General features: G+C 44.9%; 1 protein-coding gene across 11 annotated transcripts in view; it reads right to left on the bottom strand.

Annotated features, from left to right (window-relative positions):
- Nucleotides 1–21,586, bottom strand: part of GPATCH8 (G-patch domain containing 8) — a 69,193-nt gene that overhangs the window by 22,336 nt on the left and 25,271 nt on the right. For 4 of the 11 annotated variants that reach the window (XM_069751403.1, XM_069751404.1, XM_069751405.1 and 1 more), the window contains exons 2-3: nucleotides 13,097–13,171; nucleotides 2,759–2,831 (exon numbers count right to left, since the gene is read on the bottom strand). In XM_069751403.1, coding sequence (XP_069607504.1) covers nucleotides 2,759–2,831; nucleotides 13,097–13,171 — 148 coding nt within the window. Of the gene's footprint in view, nucleotides 1–2,758; nucleotides 3,085–6,010; nucleotides 6,029–13,096; nucleotides 13,172–21,586 lie in introns of those variants that run through there. The other 7 variants (XM_069751408.1, XM_069751407.1, XM_069751401.1 and 4 more) reach the window with 5 other exon arrangements.

Genomic DNA, 21,586 nt, shown 5'->3' with positions numbered 1-21,586 from the left:
ACCCTACGTGAGCATGTTATCCCCCCCAAACACCAATCACTGATCCTCTGGATTCTCACTAGGTAGTTATGTCTCCTGCTCTACGCTCCTGCGTTTGTCCACCATACTACATATTACCAACTCCACGGGTGAAAACAGTGGTTTCTTTAGCAAAAAGTATTTCAAATTCGCAGATATGCTGTACTTTGTGATGCTCACATTACCCAGTGATGGAGGGAAGTAGATTTTATTATTGTTCATTTTTATAGCGCCATTTATTCCATGGCGCTTTACACGTGTGAGGGGCAATATGATTACATTTGCTTTTCGTGATCCATAGCTGATTTTTAGGTTTACATTGAGTTTGAAGGAAAAGGTCTTTAATGGTATCCATTTGAGGAACAGACAACTTAGGCTGGATTCACACTTGCGTTTTTGTCTGCTGCGTTTTTTTTCAAAAAAACGCATGCTTTTTTTCCCCTATATTTAACATTGAAAACGCATGCGTTTTTTTGTGTATGCGTTTGGTCGCGTTTTGCAACGCATGCGGTTTTTTTCTAAAATGCTACTTGTAGTATTTTTAGAAGCGTTTTTTGGACCAAAAAAAAAACGCATGCGTTTTCATGCGTTTTTTTGGGTCAAAAAATGCATTGGAGTCAATGGGGACGCATGCGTTTTTTGGTGCATGCGTTTTTTGCATTAAAAAACGCATGCGTTTTTTTTATTAAAAACCCTGAAAACACACTAATATGCCACCACCCAACGTAAAGGTGATAAAGGGATCCTAACCCTACCCCTAAGGGATCCTAACCCTACCCCTAACCCCTTTATGGTTAGGGGTAGGGTTAGGATCCCTTAGGGTTAGGGGTAGGGTTAGGATCCCTTAGGGTTAGGGTTAGGATCCCTTTAGGGTTAGGGTTATGATCCCTACCCCTAACCCTAACTATTTCTGTTTATAGTGGGTTTTTTACTTTTTTTTAATGATTGGCAGCTGTCACACATTTCTCAGCATGCGTTTAAAAAACACAAACGCATGAAAAAACGCATGTAAACGCGGTAAAACGCCGCGTTTTTTACACCACATGCAAAAACGCATGCGTAAAAAAAACGCAGCGTTTGCATGCGTTTTTTCACCATGCTTTTTTTGCGTTTTTTACCGCAAAAACGCACCCAAAAAAACGCAAATGTGAAACCAGCCTTAGTTATAGATTTTTATTCCATTTCTACTTTTTTTCTAGTTCCTTTTTATTTTTGGGAGTCAGGAATAACAATTCTCACTTGGTTATTTTATCTATTTTTTCCACAAAACAAGATGATCATAGCGTGGGATGTTCAGCTGGCAGACAATTATGGGTAACCTAATATTTTGATGTGGCAATGCATAAAGGGACTCTTGTCAGTACACTCTTCGAACCAAGTACAGGGGATCGGTGCATTATGGCAGGCCAAACATTTAAGTGCACCTTCCCACCTGCTTGTTCTTTCTATCCCATACTTTCCTTCTTTGATTGGCATTATAAAGCTACAGCTGTGTGAAAAGGATTGAGATGGGTGGAAAACACATACCGGTAGGTGGAAAGGTACATTTAAAGGGACTGTCAGCAAAGTGACTGTTCACAGGCGCTCGGTACTTTAAAGTGGGGTCAATCATTAATATACACCGTCCCACCAGTTTTACCCTCTATCTTTACTCCCCTTATTTGATTGACAGCTCTGGCGTCATAGAGTCAGAGAAGGGAGGAGACAGATGGAAACCAAGCATTTTGGAAGGTGTATAGAAATGATTGGTCAGCAATGAAGTCCCAAGCGCCTATACTTGGCTTGAACAGTCATTCTGTGCTAGTAAAATGGCAGCCCTGGGAAACAAAGTTGGGTTGTTGAGACAGATGGGAACCTTTCGGGGCTGATGGGGTGGCAGTGTGAGACCCCCTCACTGTCTAACTTATTTGCCAATGCGAGCGTTAACTGCAAGGACGGTGATCAAAGCTCCGATCTTGGCTGCTGCAGCAGAAATCAGGCAGTATATTACAGGCAACTCCCACACCGTTCCTGGTGTACTATTATAGCAAAGTACTACCGGGCATGATGTAATGCTAAATGACACAGCGGTGAGGTGTTAAATGGGTTTTCCAGGACCAGGGTTGGGGACAGACTATTAGCACTTTGTCAATCAATTGAAACTAATGCACATTCCGTTCTTTTTCCAGGTCAGTAAGTACACTTAACAGTGGATGGGCCAGATATTGGAGCTCAGTTTCCCTAGCTGCAGTGACCCACAATAATAAGAACAGCTGATAGTCAAAGTATGGACCTGCATAAACAATGAAGAGGATCTAGCGCTTGTTGAAGGTGGGGGTACGGCAAGTCAGACCCACATAGATCTAGTAGTTATGGTCTTTAAGGATACCTCAACGATACTGAATTCTCAGAAATCCCTTTAAATAGACTTTATTCTTTTCTAATTCTTGCAGACTCCGTACGTAGACTAGATGCAATATTCACTGGAAAGTCATCACCAAGAGCATAAAGCACAAAACGCACAGCAGACAACACCAGTCCATTTCCGCACTACAATTTATAAGGAACGTAGAGGTTCATAGGAATTAGGCTTTCCAACAAGTCCCTGGTCTGTGTTATTTAGCACCTCTTGCAGTTGCAAAACAGAAGGGGGGAGTGGAAAAGCAAAAAAAGGCGAGAAGAGGAAAGTGCAGGAAGCACATGAAGACTGAATGATAAACATTTCAGAAGACAGTGAAGTCTACGCTGGCATTTCACTTACCCTGAAGAGATTTCCCCAGGCCCTGGCCAAGTTTCCACCCATGCTTCTGCAGCAAGCGATGTCCGATGTTATCCTGACGGATTGGGGAGAGAAGGAGGGGGAGAAAAAAAACACGAAAATATTCCAGTAATAAAATTGACCCCCCCTTTCCCTCTGTCATTGACTCTTCACCAGTGAACAAGTTTTGTGAGAACTGAGTCATGCGATAAAAAGGATATATAATAAACAGGTAGCTTTACAATTTCAAAGCAAATAAGAAAAAAAAAGAAAGAAAATCTAGTGTATGGTGACAAAACACTGTGCTCCCTACACTATGGAATTCTCATAAAATGGTGGCACTCCTAGTGACCCTCCAGCTATGTCAGACTGGGGGCAAGTCATCTGAAAAACACATAATAAAAGGTTGTGGCTTGTGGTGGGAACATACGTGGATATGAATCCAATATGGAACTGAGAAAACACAGAGCATAAGACAAACATCTATCCATCACCTGGACCGCAAGGCAGGTGCTATCCCACAGAGAGCCAACGAGAAGGCGCGGAGGGCCGGGGCTTAGTGCACAAATCTAGGCTGGATCTATATTAGATGGGAGATCTGCAGCCAATAATGGCATGCCCGGCCAAGCCTGGCACTACAGGACGCCAAGGCAATGCTGTATAATCCTTTCTGCTGGGGACAAAATGAGGAGGGAAAAGTGATCGTCAGAGTGGTCAGGAGTGGAGCGCGGTTCTCGGTAGCACTCCATGGGACAGCACTCGATTTCCTGGGACATATCCAAACAAACACGATTGTGGGAGAAGCCATAGTAGCAGAGTAGATTACTGAGGTCGATACCAGTTGGGTCCCAACCAGATTCCTTCATTACAATGCTCTTTAACTCAGACGGAACTAAAAGCATGCAGCAAAACGATATTATTGAGATTTCGGAAGAAACCATTGTGTTAGTGTTATTTAGGTAGAGTAATAATAATCATGGGGGAGGAGGGGAGAAGTAAACGGAAGAGATACACCTGCAGGTCTGGCTTTATGAAATGAGGATCATGAATGATTGCATAGCACCTAATGCATCGGGTGAGACAGGACTAGAACGGGGTTAACAGCCAAGGACGTTCAAGTGCAAATGATAAAGCAAAACAGAGGCAAGAGGAGAGGTGGGGGGCCCAGCAGAGTGTCTCATCTCCCCTTTTTACACAATTAATCGATGGCTAGAAGAGGCATGACCTTGAAGTGACCTTCAGTGTGGAAAATGCACAAGTCGGAGGGAACACAGCCCATTGGGGAAGACGTCTCCATGAAATCTAAGTGTAGGTATCTGGCCATCGGTGGCTTAGGACAGGGAGACGTGCTGCTCATTACTCCTGAATGCATTTCGGCATATGTCAGCTGCATACTGAGTGTGCAGAGCGCAGCGCAGACATCATTTCTGAGCAATGATGAAGGGGAGGCACTAAAAGTCACAGGGAAGGGAGGAGGGAAACAATTGAGGAAGACTGAGGGAGGGGAGATGGGTGACTCATACTGCAGGGTGGAACATAGCAGGACATAGAAGGGAGTCTGCTTCTGCATTCCTATGCACAAAGGCGCATTGCAGCCCGGCAGTAGGGAGGTGCTGACAAGTCCCCACTAAAAACACCACAACGGTTTGGGAATCATCTAATGGCTTAATGGTGCTGATAAATCAGACCCTTTAAACAGTTCCTACTGCTCAGAAAACAAAGCGTAATCCTAGAAACAGGTGACCAGAATGGTGCGAAAATACAAATATTACAGAAGCACCAGGTTAGGAGCCCTAAGGAGCACAGCGCTCATATGATAGGAGAGCACCTGGACAGGGGCATTTGGAAAGGGCAGCAATAATGGTGGAAAGCATTGGGAGGTCACACAATCTTCCTGCGGAGGTAACAAACTTCAAGAAAAAGCTTGTATCAGGGCACTGGCTACGTGATTTCAGCCAGGTAGCTTTGACTCAAACACTTTAACAGCAGCCGGGGATTGGGTGACAGCAGACTAGCCGCACCAGCGGTCCCCAGCAGCTTCTCCCCTGCCTGCTGCCCTGGAGTGACAGTGCTCTCCATAAACACGCACAGGGAGAGACCTGAGGCCAATCCACGGGCGGCATGTATCAGCTGTCTGGTTCCCTTCAAAATGAAGATATCGGAAAATAAACCATTGTTTAAAGCAGTTTATGTGCTTTTATTATTTATTATGTTCTGATTATATAGTGCCATCTTATTCTGCAGCACTTTCCAGACATTGTCATCACTGTCCCCATTGGGGCTCACAATCTAGATTCTTATCATTATGTCTTTCGAGTGTGGGAGGAAACCGGAGAACCAGGAGAACACCCATGCAAACACAGGAGAACATACAAACTGTGCTAAGGTATATTTCACACATTGCATTTGCGATTTTTTCCCTCCCACAGCAAAAACTTGTCAGTTTTACAGCATTATCACCTCTTTCAGCGTTTTTCACCCAAACGGGGAGGGGGAAAAAAGTACATGCAAAAATGTGTGCATGTTTCCTGCCAATGACAACATCTACAAGGAGGGCTTCCCGTGTGTTAGCGTAGGTTTCCTCTGGGTAATCCAGTTTCAATCTCACACCCCAAAAACATACTGATAGGGAATTTAGATTGTGAGCCCCAACGGGGACAGAGATGATGTCTGTAAAGAGCTGTGGAACAAGCTTGAGCTATATAGGCGAGTAAAATAAACCATAAGTATGGTAATTTTCTGACACCACCTTCCCTTTAAAAACCTGACTGAAATTACACTTTTCCTTACAGGGCACATGAATGCGCAGCTCTTCCGTCCCCAAGAGACAGACCTGTCCATCAGATACATGGAGGTCAGGAGAGCTCTGTAAAGAAGGCTGCACTAACAAGCGGGCGACCCTTCACTAAAGGCGAAGGTTGGCATTTCTAGATTAGCAAGTGCCACAAAGCCCAACCCATTTGTTAAAGTAACGCCAAAGCGGACAACCCCTTTAATGCTTTATCTTTGCAGAGGATCTAGAAACTGCTGAGAAATTCGCACCTTCCCCCTTAATGAGCGAGCTGGGCATTTGTGCACAATACTGGTAAACCTGTGGCAGGAATAGGCAGATTGCTGGGAGGAGGGGAGGCACTCTGCTTGGGCACAGGAAAGGGTACTATGAATTTTCTACAAGAAAGGTTAAAAAAAGACAGACAAAATGGGGAAGCATTGCTAGTTTCCAAAAGAGAATACAAGTGGAGTGGAAATACGAACCTGGCTTTAAAAACAGGGCTGTCAAAGGAACAATTAAATGTAACACAGTAAGAAACACAGATTTGTTTTATTTTTGTATTTTTAAAGTTTTTTTTTTTTTTCTTGCATTGTCACCAAGCCACTGCTTGCAAGTTAAAGGCTTAATATATAAGATAGGTGAAAGCAGGAAGGTGAAATGAAAAGGCAGAGACAAAGTAATTGTAAAATAAATAAATAACTTGGTAAATCGGAGGGATGTACTGAGTGCTGGCGATTACAGAGGAGAGGGGTTTAAAAGAAAAGACAGGAAAAATGGAGAAGTTAAAAGAAAAGATGGCACGGAGGGGTGACGGATGCACTGGGCAGACATTTGCGTCACTTACAGAGCCAGTCAAGAGCAAAGGCTGCTGGGAAAATAGGCATACAGCCATAACGCCTCCTGCTAACAGTACAGTCCCGTCCCACCCATTATTCAGTATTAGACCCAGCCGGAGGAAAGGAATCTGTTCAGCAGCACGGCTGATGTGGAGCTCGGACTGTGAAGGGGTAGAATGGTGGCACAGTCCCGGACATAATGACTTCTTGGTTATTGCTGGGGTGGCAGCTACAATGGGGATGCATTGTGTGCCATCATCACACATGGAGCCACTCAGTACAATAAATCTACTGTTATACAATACAGTGGCTGGATTTTCTAACAATACTGTACAGTAAAGGGGGCTGGGAATTTTACTGGCTGCAGACCATGAAGGGCAGCTGCGACTACTCAATAGTCACCAGGGAAATGCAGATAAATGGCAGCTGTGTGGTCTTGTATTTAGGCCAAGTGCTGGAAGGAGACATCAGACTGCAAGTGAACAGATGCCACCTCGATCTTGCACTCCTCACTCCATCCCCATCAGCTCTTGAGTGGGCGATAAGTTCGGCTTAGCGTGCTCTGTAGTAAGTACTAAATGCTCACTGTGGGATTCTCATGCATATTGCAGGGCTGAGAGACCCTGATCAGCCCCTCAAAACCAAACCCTGCAGCTCACTACAAGTTGACACCACCAAGGCCGGACAGAGAGGAAGCAGTGGTGTTAGGCTATGCCAAATGGCACCCAGCTTGGCGCAGATAACCTTCCTTACTGCCGGTTGGCTCACTACTCAATGTAAGTGCTGGTAAGAGCCTCAGGCAGTAGAAGGGTTAAAACCGGTCAAGTTGAGGCCAGTTGGTCTCAGAGTCCACAGATCCTGTCAGCTGCACTCAGAAGTCAATTGATGACCTCCCATTCATTCCCTCCAGCTGAGCAGATACAATACCAATTCCTCTGGGAGGCTACCCAGGAAGGAATGGGGAATGCTCCATTGGCGTACTGCTTTTTCAGAGAGTCCAATGTGATCACCAGCTTCTGCTAGAATCAAGACCCAATGCTAGTGAGGCATTCCCATGAGGAGATCTGGACTCGTATACATACATATACTCAACAATAGCTATCCTTTCCAAGATATCATCAGAGGGGGCTGCAGAGATCACACACGGAAAATTTACACATGGGCAAAGAGGGCACTCTAAATCATAAGGATAGGCATGGTCTCTCACATTATTCTCTGGCTCTGAGAGCCCAAGGCTAGGATCTGTAGACTCCAGGAGCAGAAGAGCCATAGCCCAAACCTGCACTCTTCCTCACAGGTATTGCTGCAGAGGTCGGCTAACACTCCCACAAACACCCTCCCTGCATCAACACTATAGTGCTTAACACCTTGCAAGTGCATCTTACTGATGACATTGTACATACGGTAGATGTGTCAATCCGATATATGACTGGAAACCATGTCTTTAAAGGGGGGTTCTTAATTTGACTTGAGTAGTGCATCTCTCCCCAGGCTCTCGTACATCGGAATTGCTGCTGAGCTGAGCATGCGCGCTCCAGATGCAGATGTATCAGTTGGGTCTGCATGTTCAGCATCGATGTAAGCAGTTAGATTGTGATAAAAAGCAGAAGGAATCAGACTGTGATCTGACCGCTCACTGTAGACAGGGGATGTCTCAACAGCAATCGCTGCAGAGAGCACCAGGAGCAGACTCATCTGATGTTCCCTACAGCCGATCAAAGGAGAGGAGGAGATGGAGACACCTATGATGGAGGAGGTCTGCTGTTAGAGAGCCGGCACAGATCTGGAGCTATGGCTTAGAATTGAGCACTCCAAGGATTCTGGCCGGCCCCTATGCTATGATGTAACATAGCGTATGTTCGGCCACCCTCCTGGCGGTCATTCCCCTAGGCAACAAGCTGTACAAAGTGAAACAAAAACGAATATCAGGAGAATGGTACAACCTTGGAACTTCATGTAAAAGGGGTAGTCTAAAGGGCTTTAAATGTATCTTAAAGCAAATTACAAAAGTGGTTAGGGCTCAATTAAATTGCCGATACTTCTGCCTATCCTGCCATTTCCTAATTCACTCCCTGGGAGTATCAAATGGGACATCACAGGAGGCTGGGGCTGCACTCACTTCTCTGCAGTGTCCCCTCCTAGAACAGCATGTCAACAGGGGGCAGTGCTGTGGTCATTTACCACAGCTACTGCCACTACCGCCCCTTGATGACATGCTGGTTTAGTAGAGGTGATTGAGAAGTGACCGCATCTTGAATTGCTTCCGTCAATTGACATCATGTGGCGGTGATAGAGGCAGTGGGCGACACCAGCGAAACCCATCTAATCAGTTAATTTGAGGGCGGTGATAGACGCTGTGGGTCGGAGCTGCAGTCACTTACCCTGCTTCTGTCAAAGCCCTCAAATGGATCATCAAGAAATGTCACTGGTGTCAATCACTGCTATCACCCCCCCCAATGACGATTCATGTTACCAAAAGAGGCTGCGTCGTCGTAAGCAGTGACTGATGACAGCAATTGAATGAGGTGGTCACTTCTCGATCACTTCTACTGAACCAGGATGTCATCAGGGGCTGTCGTAAGTGACGGCAGAACTGACCCTTGATAAAGTCCTGTTCCGAGAATTCGACCCAACAAAGCAGTGAGTGCAGGCCCACCTTTTTTTGATGTCCCATTTGAGATGCCACTCACCGGAAGAAAAGTAAAAATACACAGTTATCACGAATACTATACCAAACCCGCAAGATAACTGCATTGGTTGAAGGCTCAGCCTCGCTCAATCAATGAATACGGGAAATAGAATAAATGATAACATAGTTGGAAAAGGTGGCACGAAGAGAAAAGAAAAAAGAAATTTGAAAATATATGGGCACCCTGGCTGAATGTTCTGCTGCATTGATGAGACCTAGGTTATGGCAGTTATTGGTTCCAGGTTAGAATGTTACAGTATTCCCAGGTAATGGTCAAAGGGGTTGCTTTAGGTCAAAGTTCAGGGCCGACTCTTGAATGTCAATCAATTCAGGATATACCATATGTGGTATATTGAAATATGTATGTAGTTTGCTCTCATATGTTATCGGAGGGGAAGGTTGGGGAGAGCCACTGGTTTATATTTTTATAATGAATAATAAATAAGAGATAAAGAGGTTTATATAACTGGATAACGCTTAAATGTAATGGCCTATCATGTACCGTAATTATAACCATGATATTAATTGACTGGCTTGTAATATTATATATTTTATCTTATCATAAAGATCTGATAAAAAATACACATATAGGAAATAGCAGGACAGGGGGAAGTGCGGGGACTGTAATAATAAAGCTAATTACAAAAGTGGTTAGGGATTAAAGATAGGTATTTATAAAGGGCTTTATAAAGGTACCTGACTACCCCATTAATTAAAAAGTTGATTATTTTCAGACATTGTACCCAACTATGGATGACTTCATAACATGAGAATAACCCTTTAAAAACTAGTTGACAGTCAGGGATAGGTAAGAGAAACAGTCAACTTCATCCAGTATTACCAACACATTATTTTTTAGCTGTCATCAGTAGAGAATATACTTTATTTTCTTGGCAGGGATGTCAGGTGTTCGTTATTTTGCTATCGGAGACATTAGCTGTACTACTTAGTGAATATTTACATATGGCAGATTAACTGCAACAAAAAATAAAGAAAAAATCTGCGACTGGCCTATTTATTGGAAAGGGGCATGCAGAGGTTCATGTATTGCTGCCAAAACAATCCTATTCAGATTAAATTAACTGAACTTCAATAGAAAACAATATTGCAACAAGCCTGCCACATGGGAACCTTAAAGCAGTTGTCCAGACTTACATGACTTGCATTGATAACCTAAGGGTACCGTCACACTAAGCGACGCTGCAGCGATACCGACAACGATGTCGATCGCTGCAGCGTCGCTGTTTGGTCGCTGGAGAGCTGTCACACAGACCGCTCTCCAGCGACCAACGATCCCGAGGTCCCCGGTAACCAGGGTAACATTGGGTTACTAAGTGCAGGGCCGCGCTTAGTAACCCGATGTTTACCCTGGTTACCAGCGTAAACGTAAAAAAAACAAACACTACAGACTTACCTTCCGTGTCTGTCCTCCGGCGCTCTGCTTTCCCCCGCACTGTCAGCGCCGGTCAGCCGGAAAGCAGAGCGGTGACGTCACCACTGTGCTTTCCGGCTGGCCGGCGCTCACAGCCAGTGCAGAGAAGCACAGCGCCGGAGGACAGACACGGAAGGTAAGTATGTAGTGTTTGTTTTTTTTACGTTTACGCTGGTAACCAGGGTAAACATCGGGTTACTAAGCGCAGCCCTGCGCTTAGTAACCCGATGTTTACCCTGGTTACCAGTGAAGACATCGCTGGATCGGTGTCACACACGCCGATCCAGCGATGTCTGCAGGGAGTCCAGCGACTAAAAGTTCTGATCATTCCCCAGCGACCAACGATCTCCCAGCAGGGGCCTGATCGTTGGTCGCTGTCACACAACGATTTCCTTAACGATATCGTTGCTACGTCACAAAAAGCAACGATATCGTTAACGATATCGTTATGTGTGAAGGTACCTTAAGACTCGCACTGATTACACAATCTTCAGTTCTGGTAGCAGCCAGACAAAAACAAAATGAACAAATCCAGAACAGTACAGCTCTGTACACTGCAGTTACCATTGCAGAAACCTATTAAAAGGGAATATGTCGTCAGGCTTTTGCTATTTAATCCAAAAGCTGCATGAGGTAGTGGGCTGTGCACGTGATTACAGTGATGCATCACTTGCTGGGCTGCTTGGTGCAGTTTTGATACAATTTGGCCAGAATGTTGAGCTCTGTATAACCCCGCCCACACCCCTGATTGGGCAGTTTCCTACGTACGCTGTACATTGCCAGCAAGCTGTCAGTGGTGGGCGCAGGGTTACACAGATAAGAGAGTGGCTTGCTTGTGACCTAGTCTGGCGGTGATAATCTCCTTCTGATAAAACACTGATTGTATTGAAACATCACACAGCTTGGTAAGTGACATCCTTGGAATCAGGCTCCCTGCTCCTACACTACGCTGTTGTCAGATTAAATAGCAAGAACCTGCTAGGAGATGATCTGAGGTTTACACCAATGGACACTACACAGTATACAGAGCTGTGGTATTCCTGACCATTTAGTGTTTACATCCGGCTATCGAAAAAAACAAGTTTGATTCCTCCACCACCCACCAATCTTAGGTCATCAATATCATAAGCTTAGACAATCTCACTGCTCACTTTCCTACATTTTAGACTTCATATTAAGGAATGGTTTTTAAAACTACCAGAGTTTCACCTGCATGACTATTTACGTAAGTGATAGTAATGCAATACCATGAAAGGCAGGTATATGCTACAATGCCCACCCAGGGAACAAGCAATATTCAGGATTCTGTAGTTGGTACATGCTAGTCCTTGCCTGTGCCTGCCCTAAAGCCTTGTGTGAAGCGGTGTCCTCCTCTGCAGCATTACCTTGTGCGCACTTTAGCTAGCAACATGCCAGCACATAGCAGAGAAAGGGGAGATAATATATACACACAAATATATATACGTGGTGTTCACTGGACCATAACAGAAAGGAGAAGGGTAAAAGAGAGGAGGAAAGTAGTCCTAGAGTATTAACCCCGTCACTGCTGGGAGGAGAAGCAATACCCCACGTTGCCAGACCCTCTAGCAGTGAGTGGTTAGAGGGAAAAAAATAAAAAGGAAATGTATAAATATATAGAAATATATAAGGAAAAAAAAAAGGAAAAAAAATTAAAAAGGCAGAGCGTGCAATACAAACCAGGTCATGAGCAGCTTAGCTAATATTGGGATCAACTGCTGTGGAAGAGAAAGGCCAGATAGGGCCAAAGTTGTGTAAAGTTCTGTATTACCATCTACACAGACACACACACAAACACAACACAGACCTACACTTCAGCAGGGAGATGCACATTGTTCCTTAGCCAGATTTGCAGCTCTGGGATAAGCCTTCTAATACAGATCGGTTTTTGCAAAAACCTACCTGCATGAAAAACATAAAATTGGTATCGAGGCCTTGCACAGTGCCGTGATTATAAGCTGTGGAGCACCTATGAACCAGAAGAGGACTCAAGCGTGACCAGAGATTCATTCACGTCCTAAGTATACTGCACCTTGTATTTGAAACAGACTGGCCATCTGAGTCAGTGATCAAGAGGTTAAAAAGTAAGTCACAGGTTCAGACTGCGTGGCCACGCTGAGGGTCAATGTGCATTTCACTTGTAGTGGGCCTATCACATACACAAGGAGGAAGCGGACTTTTTTTGGGCTTAGCCACCATGTAATCTCAGAAGGAACATACGCCTTCTTCAGACGGTGATAAGAGTCTCTGTGAAACAGGTAAACTGTCCGCCGAGGATAGGTGATAGACCCATTGTAAATCAAGAAGTGGATTTTGCCAGACTGGGCTAAATATAACCCATTTTTCCCTGGGCTATCCTAAATTATAAAAATAAAAGATAAATAACCAGCATGCCCCTAGCCTCTCAAGACAATGCAAAGTGGTTTCAATACGGAGATCAAATAGCAAAACAAAATACAAAATAAAAAAAAACAAATAAAAAAACATCAATATCTGCTTAAAGTGCTACATCTCCTAAATTCTAGATCTTATCTTGTGGGGCAAACAAAAAGGAACAATGCTATAAACACCTGCCCAAAGTGACGCCTCTTACCGATTCTATGGGCTTGTCCAGGGAGGCTTGTTCAATCTCCAGATGTCCATCCTCATACTGGTCAAAGTGGTTACCCTAAAGACAAAAGCAAGACGATGGTAAAATATGTGTTCACACAATCTTTTTGATGTTTTTTTTTAGCTGAAACATCAAAATATTCCTCGAAAACTACTCAAATAACGTAACTTTGAGTTTCTGCTCCAAAAACGTAGCAAAAAGACTAGTGTGGACATACCCGCTACATGCACAGTCTTTCTGCTCAGTTTTCAGAGAGGAAACTGCAAGTTAAAGGGGTTGATCAGGACTTTTCATTGGGTTAAGAGCTTAGGGGCAGGGGTCGTTGCTAACTACTTGCCTGGTGTGCCTGGCTGATCTGTCTCCACAGAGCAGCCATGGACCACTCCAGTCAGCAATTCTGCAGCTTACAGTCACATCACGTTGACAGAACTGCTGTTCTGTCGACGGAGCGTGACTGCCGATATCATACTGATTGACAGCTGACTCCCCGCTGCTTACCTGCAGGGAGCCAACTGTCAGTCATGACATCGGCAGTCACCCCTGCCAATAGTGCAGCACGGAAAAGCTGATCTGTTGACAGGAAGCAGAAGCAGTAAGTGACCGCTCCAAGATGGGCAGAATAGGCAGGTATTTAGGAACTTTGTCAGTTCTTAGCCCATTAGCCCTTGGAAACCACTGCATTTTGGGGAGTTTTAAGGTTTGGAGAGTTTATGGTCAGTTTATGCTTCACATATTCCTTAAAAAAACTGTGCGCATAACCTTAAGGCTCATTCAGATGTCTGTGCAAATCCTTTAGAAGTTGTCAAAGGAGAAAAGTCAATATGACTGCACTCTGTGAATACAACCTCACCGTCGGGATAAGTGGGAATCATTACTTAAGTAGTCTAAATGAGAAATTCCTAGTCATGACAGCTGGCCCACATACAGCAACTCATGAAACCGCCATCTTAAGACTGGCACAGTGCTCAGTTGCTCATATACCCAGAACAATTTCATGTCTTGAAAGAACTTGATAGAAATACGGACCACCATGTTTGGCATCCTTTATCTCCTTTCTAGAGCGTTCTAGAGCTGTCACACAATGGAGTTTTGCAGGAAGTCTGACGAGAATTTTCCATATTCTCGCACCTTTATCTGATAAAGGTGGATGTTTTATAGCAAAGGGCAGCTTTTGAGGTTTCCAAGTAGCAGAAATATTTGAGTATCAATGTATTTGTACTATGTTTGGCCAATACCAATAGGACAACCTGCAAAAGCAGGAAAGACCATTGGCATGGATAATTCTTGTGCACAAACCATGAGTGGGATCCCTGAGAAGATGAGGCAGCTGGGATACATATTATTTTGCCTGCGCACAGCATGTGAGCTCAGCCTCCTACTCAGCAATTAAAAACAACACGAAAGAGGCTATTTTTCCAAAAGACGTTGAGGACAAAAGTCTGCAGATGGTTTCAGCATGTTCACAATCTGGAGTCTATTGAGGACCCAGAGAAGAAACGACAAGAGCTATGGGCGAACACATTATTGTAAATGGCACACCAACACTACAGGAGCGTGAAGGCTTCCGGAAAAAAACAGTTTTATACAAATGATCATAACTATTGTCAAAGATAAAAACAACAGATTAGCTCACAAGTGAAATGGGTCGGAGTTTACGTACATACTGCGATTCCCTTCCACACACTTATTACATTTATGAGCTGGACTGATTTGGGTAATAGATGATCGGTAGAGTAATCAAGTTCTGAGAGATAATTGGAAGAATGATGGAGAGGTGAGCAGAGGAGTAATGATAATACGGTATCCAAAGGAAGAATCCTCTCACAGAAGCTCCTCATGGATTATCATCTAATCCACTTGGTGTTGCAATATGCACGGTGACTGTATGGTGGCAGAAATTATTTATAGGCCCTTTATGTGCCACTGTAAAGCACCAGTCACAGGCTTTTAAAGTAGATCTCCCATCTTAAATTCCCCTTACAAATGTTTCCCCGAAAATAAGCCAGTTTTATATTAGACTTAGTTCTGAAAGACAAGTTGTCTTTTTTCCATTAACTACAATCAACATTTATTCATATACCATGTAATCACACACACATATATATATATATCTATCTATAATATAACGCTGGGAGCGTCACTGTCCGAAGACTTTATAGACTGCGCAAGCGCCGGCGCAGTCTGGACCCCACAGAGTGACGCTCCCAGGAGATCGCGGTATGCGTAAGCACTGAACGCACACCGCGATCTCCAACGGAGAAGCAGGGACGCGCCAGGAGGGTGAGTAAGCTATATTCACCTGTCCCGTTCCAGTGCTGCCCGCCGCTCTGTCCTCCGGGTCCTCTGCCTGTGACGTTCACAGTTCAGAGGGCACGATGACGCGCTTAATGTGCGACGCCCTCTGACTGAACAGTCACAGCCAGAGGACCCGGAAGAATCGGCACGCAGCGCTGGAACGGGACAGGTGAATATAGCAAGTGTTGGGGGCCTGAGCTAGCGGCGACTCCGGCACCTGACCCCCACAGCGCGCCGGTGTCCCCGCCTGTTCAGGCCCCCCAGCACTCGGGGCCCAGCGACGATAGGTGAGTATGTTATTATATATATATATATATATATATATATATATATATATATATACATATATACATATATCGCAGCAGCATACGGGGCATATAATACTATGGAGCATCTTATGGGGGCCATCAACATTTATGGAGCAGTACACGGGGCATACAATACAATGGAGCATCTTATGGGGGCCATCAACATTTATGGAGCAGTATACGGGGCATACCTATGGAGCATCTTATGGGGGCCATCAACCATAATGCAGCAGCATATGAGGCATGTACTATGGAGCATCTTATGGGGGCCATCAACCATAATGGAGCAGCATACGGGGCATATACTATGGAGCATGTTATCGGGGCCATGAATCATAATGGAGCAACATACAGGGCTATGCTATGGAGCATCTTATGGGGGCCATCAACCTTTATGGAGCAGCATATGGGGCATATGGATGGGAGCAGCAAATTACAGAACGGTGGCGCAGGATGGGAGCAGCACATGACAGGATGGGGGCGCAGGATGGGAGCAGCAAATGACAGGATGGGGGCGCAAGATGGTAGCAGCACATGACAAGATTAGGGCGCAGGAAGGAAGCAACACACACCAGGATGGAGACCATATGCCAATATAAATGCTCGCCACCCGGGCATAGAACGGGTTCAATAGATATATATATACACACATATACATATATACACAAACACACACACTAGATTGTGGCCCGATTCTAACGCATGGGGTATTCTAGAATATGCATGTCCACGTAGTACATTGCCCAGCCCACGTAGTACATTGCCCAGCCCACGTAGTACATTGCCCAGCCCACGTAGTACAATTCTGTCAGATAATACTCATTTTCTTCCTGAAAATGATTGCAAACACAAATTATTTGGTATAATTATCTTCATTTAATTTGTCTTAAATGAAAAACACAAAAGAGAATGAAGCAAAAAGCAAAACATTGATCATTTTACACAAAACTCCAAAAATGGGCCAGACAAAAGTATTGGCACCCTCAGCCTAATACTTGGTTGCACAACCTTTAGCCAAAATAACTGCGACCAACCGCTTCCGGTAACCATCAATGAGTTTCTTACAATGCTCTGCTGGAATTTTAGACCAATCTTCTTTGGCAAACTGCTCCAGGTCCCTGATATTTGAAGGGTACCTTCTCCAAACTGCCATTTTTAGATCTCTCCACAGGTGTTTTATGGGATTCAGGTCTGGACTCATTGCTGGCCACCTTAGAAGTCTCCAGTGCCTTCTCTCAAACCATTTTCTAGTGTTTTTTGAAGTGTGTTTTGGGTCATTGTCCTGCTGGAAGACCCATGACCTCTGAGGGAGACCCAGCTTTCTCACACTGGGCCCTACATTATGCTGCAAAACTTGTTGGTAGTCTTCAGACTTCATAATGCCATGCACATGGTCAAGCAGTCCAGTGCCAGACTGTCATGATCCCAATGGCAGGGGATCACAAAAGGACAAGCACAAAAACAAAACAAGCTCTAGGGTGATGGAACCTGAGCTGACCGCGATCCTGAACCTAAACACACAACTAGCAGTAGCCGGGGAACGTGCCTACGATGATTCCTAGACGTCTCGCGCCAGCCGAAGGATTAACTTCCCCTATAAGAAGAAATACAGACCTCACTTGCCTCCAGAGAAACACCCCACAGAAATAGCAGCCCCCCCACATGTAATAACGGTGAAATGAGAGGAAAGCACATACGTAGTTATGAAAATAGAATAAGCAAAAATGAGGCCCGCTAAAGCTAGATAGCAGAGGATACAAAAGTGAACTGCGCGGTCAGCGAAAAACCCTTCAAAAAACCATCCTGAAATTACTTGAACTCATGTGCCAACTCATGGAACATGAGGAGTAATTTCAGCCCACTAGAGCAACCAGCAGCAAGGAATCACATATCTGCAAGCTGGACTAAGACAAAAATTAAACAAAACGTGGAACAGGAAAATCAAAACTTAGCTTGTCCTGAAGATAACAGACGCAGGGAGCAGAGGTAAAAAGACACGCTGATTACATTGATAGCCGGCGAGGAAATGACAAAAAAGCCAGGTTAAATAGGAAACACCCATAACCTGAAGGAACAGGTGGACACCAGAGACCGCAGAGAACACAAGTCACCCAGTACCATCAGTAACCACCAGAGGGAGCCCAAAAACAGAACTCACAACACCAGACGCAAAAGTCAGCAAAGCAACCCCAAAACATCAGGGAACCTCTGCCATGTTTGACTGTAGGGACCGTGTTCTTTTCTTTGAATGCCTCTTTTTTTCTCCTGTAAACTCTATGTTGATGCCTTTGCCCAAAAAGCTCTACTTTTGTCTCATCTGACCAAAGAACATTCTTCCAAAACGTTTTAGGCTTTTTCAGGCAAGTTTTGGCCAACTCCAGCCAGGCTTTTTTATGTCTCGGGGTAAGAAATGGGGTCTTCCTGGGTCTCCTACCATACAGTCCCTTTTCATTCAGACGCCGACGGATAGTACGGGTTGACACTGTTGTACCCTCGGACTGCAGGGCAGCTTGAACTTGTTTGGATGTTAGTCGAGGTTCTTTATCCAACATCCGCACAATCTTGCGTTGAAATCTCCTGTCAATTTTTCTTTTCCGTCCACATCTAGGGAGGTAAGCCACATTGCCATGGGCTTTAAACTTCTTGATGACACTGCGCACGGTAGACACAGGAACATTCAGGTCTTAGGAGATGGACTTGTAGCCTTGAGATTGCTCATGCTTCCTCACAATTTGGTTTCTCAAGTCCTCAGACAGTTCTTTGGTCTTCTTTCTTTTGTCCATGCTCAATGTGGTACACACAAGGACACAGGACAGAGGTTGAGTCAACTTTAATCCATGTCAACTGGCTGCAAGTGTGATTTAGTTATTGCCAACACCTGTTAGCTGCCACAGGTAAGTTACAGGTGCTGTTAATTACACAAATTAGGGACGCATCACATGATTTTTCGAACGGTGCCAATACTTTTGTCCACCCCCTTTTTTATGTTTGGTGTGGAATTATATCCAATTTGGCTTTAGGACAATTATTTTTGTGTTTTTTTCATTTAAGACAAATTAAATGAAGATAATACCAAAGAATTTGTGATTGCAATCATTTTCAGGAAGAAACTGAGTACTATCTGACAGAATTGCAGGGGTGTTAATACTTTTGGCCATGACTGTACATTGCCCAGCCACGTAGTACATTGCCCAGTCACGTAGTATAGTGCCCAGCCAGGTAGTATAGTGCACAGCGACGTAGTATACAGCCCAGAGCCACGTAGTACAGCATAGACATGTAGTATACTGCCCAGTCACGTAGTATATTAGCCAGTCACGTAGTATACTGCCCAGTCACGTAGTATATTGCCCAGCCACGTATGTAACAGGTTAAAAAATAAAAAACATACTCACCTTCCGTAGGCCCCTTGTAGTCCTGTCGCCTGTGTGCGGTGCAAGCGGCAGCTTCCGGTCCCAGGGTTGGTATGAGCACAAGACCTGTGATGACGTCGCGGTCACATGACCGTGACGTCATGGAAGGTCCTTCTCGCATAGCATCTTTGGAACCGGAACCTGCCTCTTGCACTGCCGAGGACAGCACGCACATCGGAGGGTGAGAATAACCTTTTTTTTAATTATTATTTTTAACATTAGATCGTTTTACTATTGATGCTGCATACACAGCATCAATAGTAAAAAGTTGATCTCACAGGGTTAATAGCTGCGTAACCGGAGTGCGTTACACCGCGCTTTGGTAACGCTGGCATTAACCCTGCGTGAGGGCTGACTGGAGGGGAGTATGGAGCGGGCACTGACTGCGGGGAGGAAAGAGCGGCCATATTGCCGCCGGACTGTGGCAGTCGCTGATTGGTCGTGGCAATGGTCGTGGGCGTTTTGCCACGACTAATCAGCGACTTGGATTCCATGACAGACAGAGGCCGCAACCAATGAATATCCATGACAGGCAGACAGAAGGACAGACAGAAAGACGGAAGTGACCCTTAGACAATTATATAGTAGACTAGATGGTGGCCCGATTCTAACGCATCGGGTATTCTCGAATATGCATGTCCCTTAGTATATTGCCCAGCCACGTAGTATATTGCCCAGCCACGTAGTATATTGCCCAGCCACGTAGTATATTGCCCAGCCACGTAGTATATTGCCCAGCCGCGTAGTATATTGCCCAGCCGCGTAGTATATTGCCCAGCCACGGTATCGGTAGACCCCCCTCTATACACTACCTTTCTGGATGACAGAGTGATCATAAGATCTGACCAGCCACGTTCCCAGGATGCATTGCGAAATTACCCAGATGACTTAGCGGTCTCGCGAGGCCGCTAAGTCTTCTGGGTAATTTCGCAATGCATCGCCGGCTCGGAGGACAACGGAGGGTGAGTATAGCAGGTTTTTTTTTTTTTTAATCAGTTTTAACATTATATTTTTTTTACTATTGATGCCGCATAGGCAGCATCAATAGTAAAAAGTTGAGAACACACAGGGTTAATAGCGGCGGTAACGGAGGAATATGGTCATTTGTAAGTCTTTTAATGGTTTTGTACAGGGCTGTGGCGTCGGATATCCATTTTGGTGGCGTTGGAGTTGGTATAATATGGACCAATTCCAACTCAGAAAATATATAATAAATTGGGTACAGTAGTACAATGCAGGATGTGCTGTAAATATTTTCAGAATTTGGGAAAGTTATGAAATGTCCTATAAATGTCTGTTCTGTTCCTGATCCAAGGATCTCGGCTTTTAGTTGAGATGAATCAGTGCTGCACTTTATGCACATGCTCAGTAGTGACCAGTGCTGTGGAGTTGGAGTCAGGAAGTCAGGGAAATTGAGGAGTCTGAGGTTTGCCTTACCAACTCCACAGCTTTGGTTTTCTATATAATTATAAAAGGTAGCAGAGAATAAAAAATTAGCTCAAACTGACTAAGGGTACGTTCACATTTGCGGTTTGCGCCGCAGCGTCGCCGCCGCAACAAAACGCATGCGTCGTGCGACCCTATCTTTAACATTGGGGCCGCATGTGCATGCGTTGTGTTGCGTTTTACGCCGCATGCGGCGTTAGGGCGCACCTGCCTGGGCGCGTCAAACGCAACATGTTGCATTTTTCGGGCGGCGCCGACCTTTTCAAAAACGCATGCGTCGTGCGGCCCTATCTTTTAACATTGGCGCCGCATGGGCCGCATGTGCATGCGTTTTGCTGCGTTTTTGTTTGCGTTGTGCGTTGCGGCGACGACGCTGCGGCGCACAACGCAAATGTGAACTTAGACTAAGACTGTCTTCATAATATTATATATGGCAGAGAATGCTGTAAGGCTATGTGCACACGTATAATGGTCCACTGCGGATTTTTCCGCAGCGGATGTGATAAATCTGCAGGGCAAAAACTGCAGATTTATAGCGGATTTACCGCTGTTTTTACTGCGGTTTTACAACTGGTTTTCTATAGGAGCAGCTGTAAAACCGCTGTGGAATCCGCAGAAAGTGACATACTGCGGAATGGAAACCGCTGCGTTTCAGCGCGTTTTTTTCCGCAGCATGTGCACAGCGTTTTTTGTTTCCCATAGGTTTACATTGTAATGTAAACTCATGGGAAACTGATGCGGACCCGCAGCTGCAGAAACGCTGCGGATCCGCAGCATTTTCCGCATCGTGTGCACATACCCTAAGTCCCCTCATACACCAGATGAAAGCTGGCCAAACTAGTTGATTTTGGTGTGTCGGGCCAACCATTCTATGCGTGTGGGGTGGCCTCCCAACCCTTCCATGACAGACGACGTGGAGAAGAAAAGGATTTCTCTCCCCCAAATACCATGCCATTTTCATCTCTGACGAGATAAGGCACTGTCAAAAAGATCTCATTCGAATCACACTT

Source organism: Ranitomeya imitator, chromosome 2, assembly GCF_032444005.1.
Source record: "Ranitomeya imitator isolate aRanImi1 chromosome 2, aRanImi1.pri, whole genome shotgun sequence".
Lineage (NCBI taxonomy): Eukaryota > Metazoa > Chordata > Amphibia > Anura > Dendrobatidae > Ranitomeya > Ranitomeya imitator.
The sequence above is the reverse complement of the archived record's forward strand: the minus strand, read 5'-3'. Positions and strand labels throughout refer to the sequence as shown.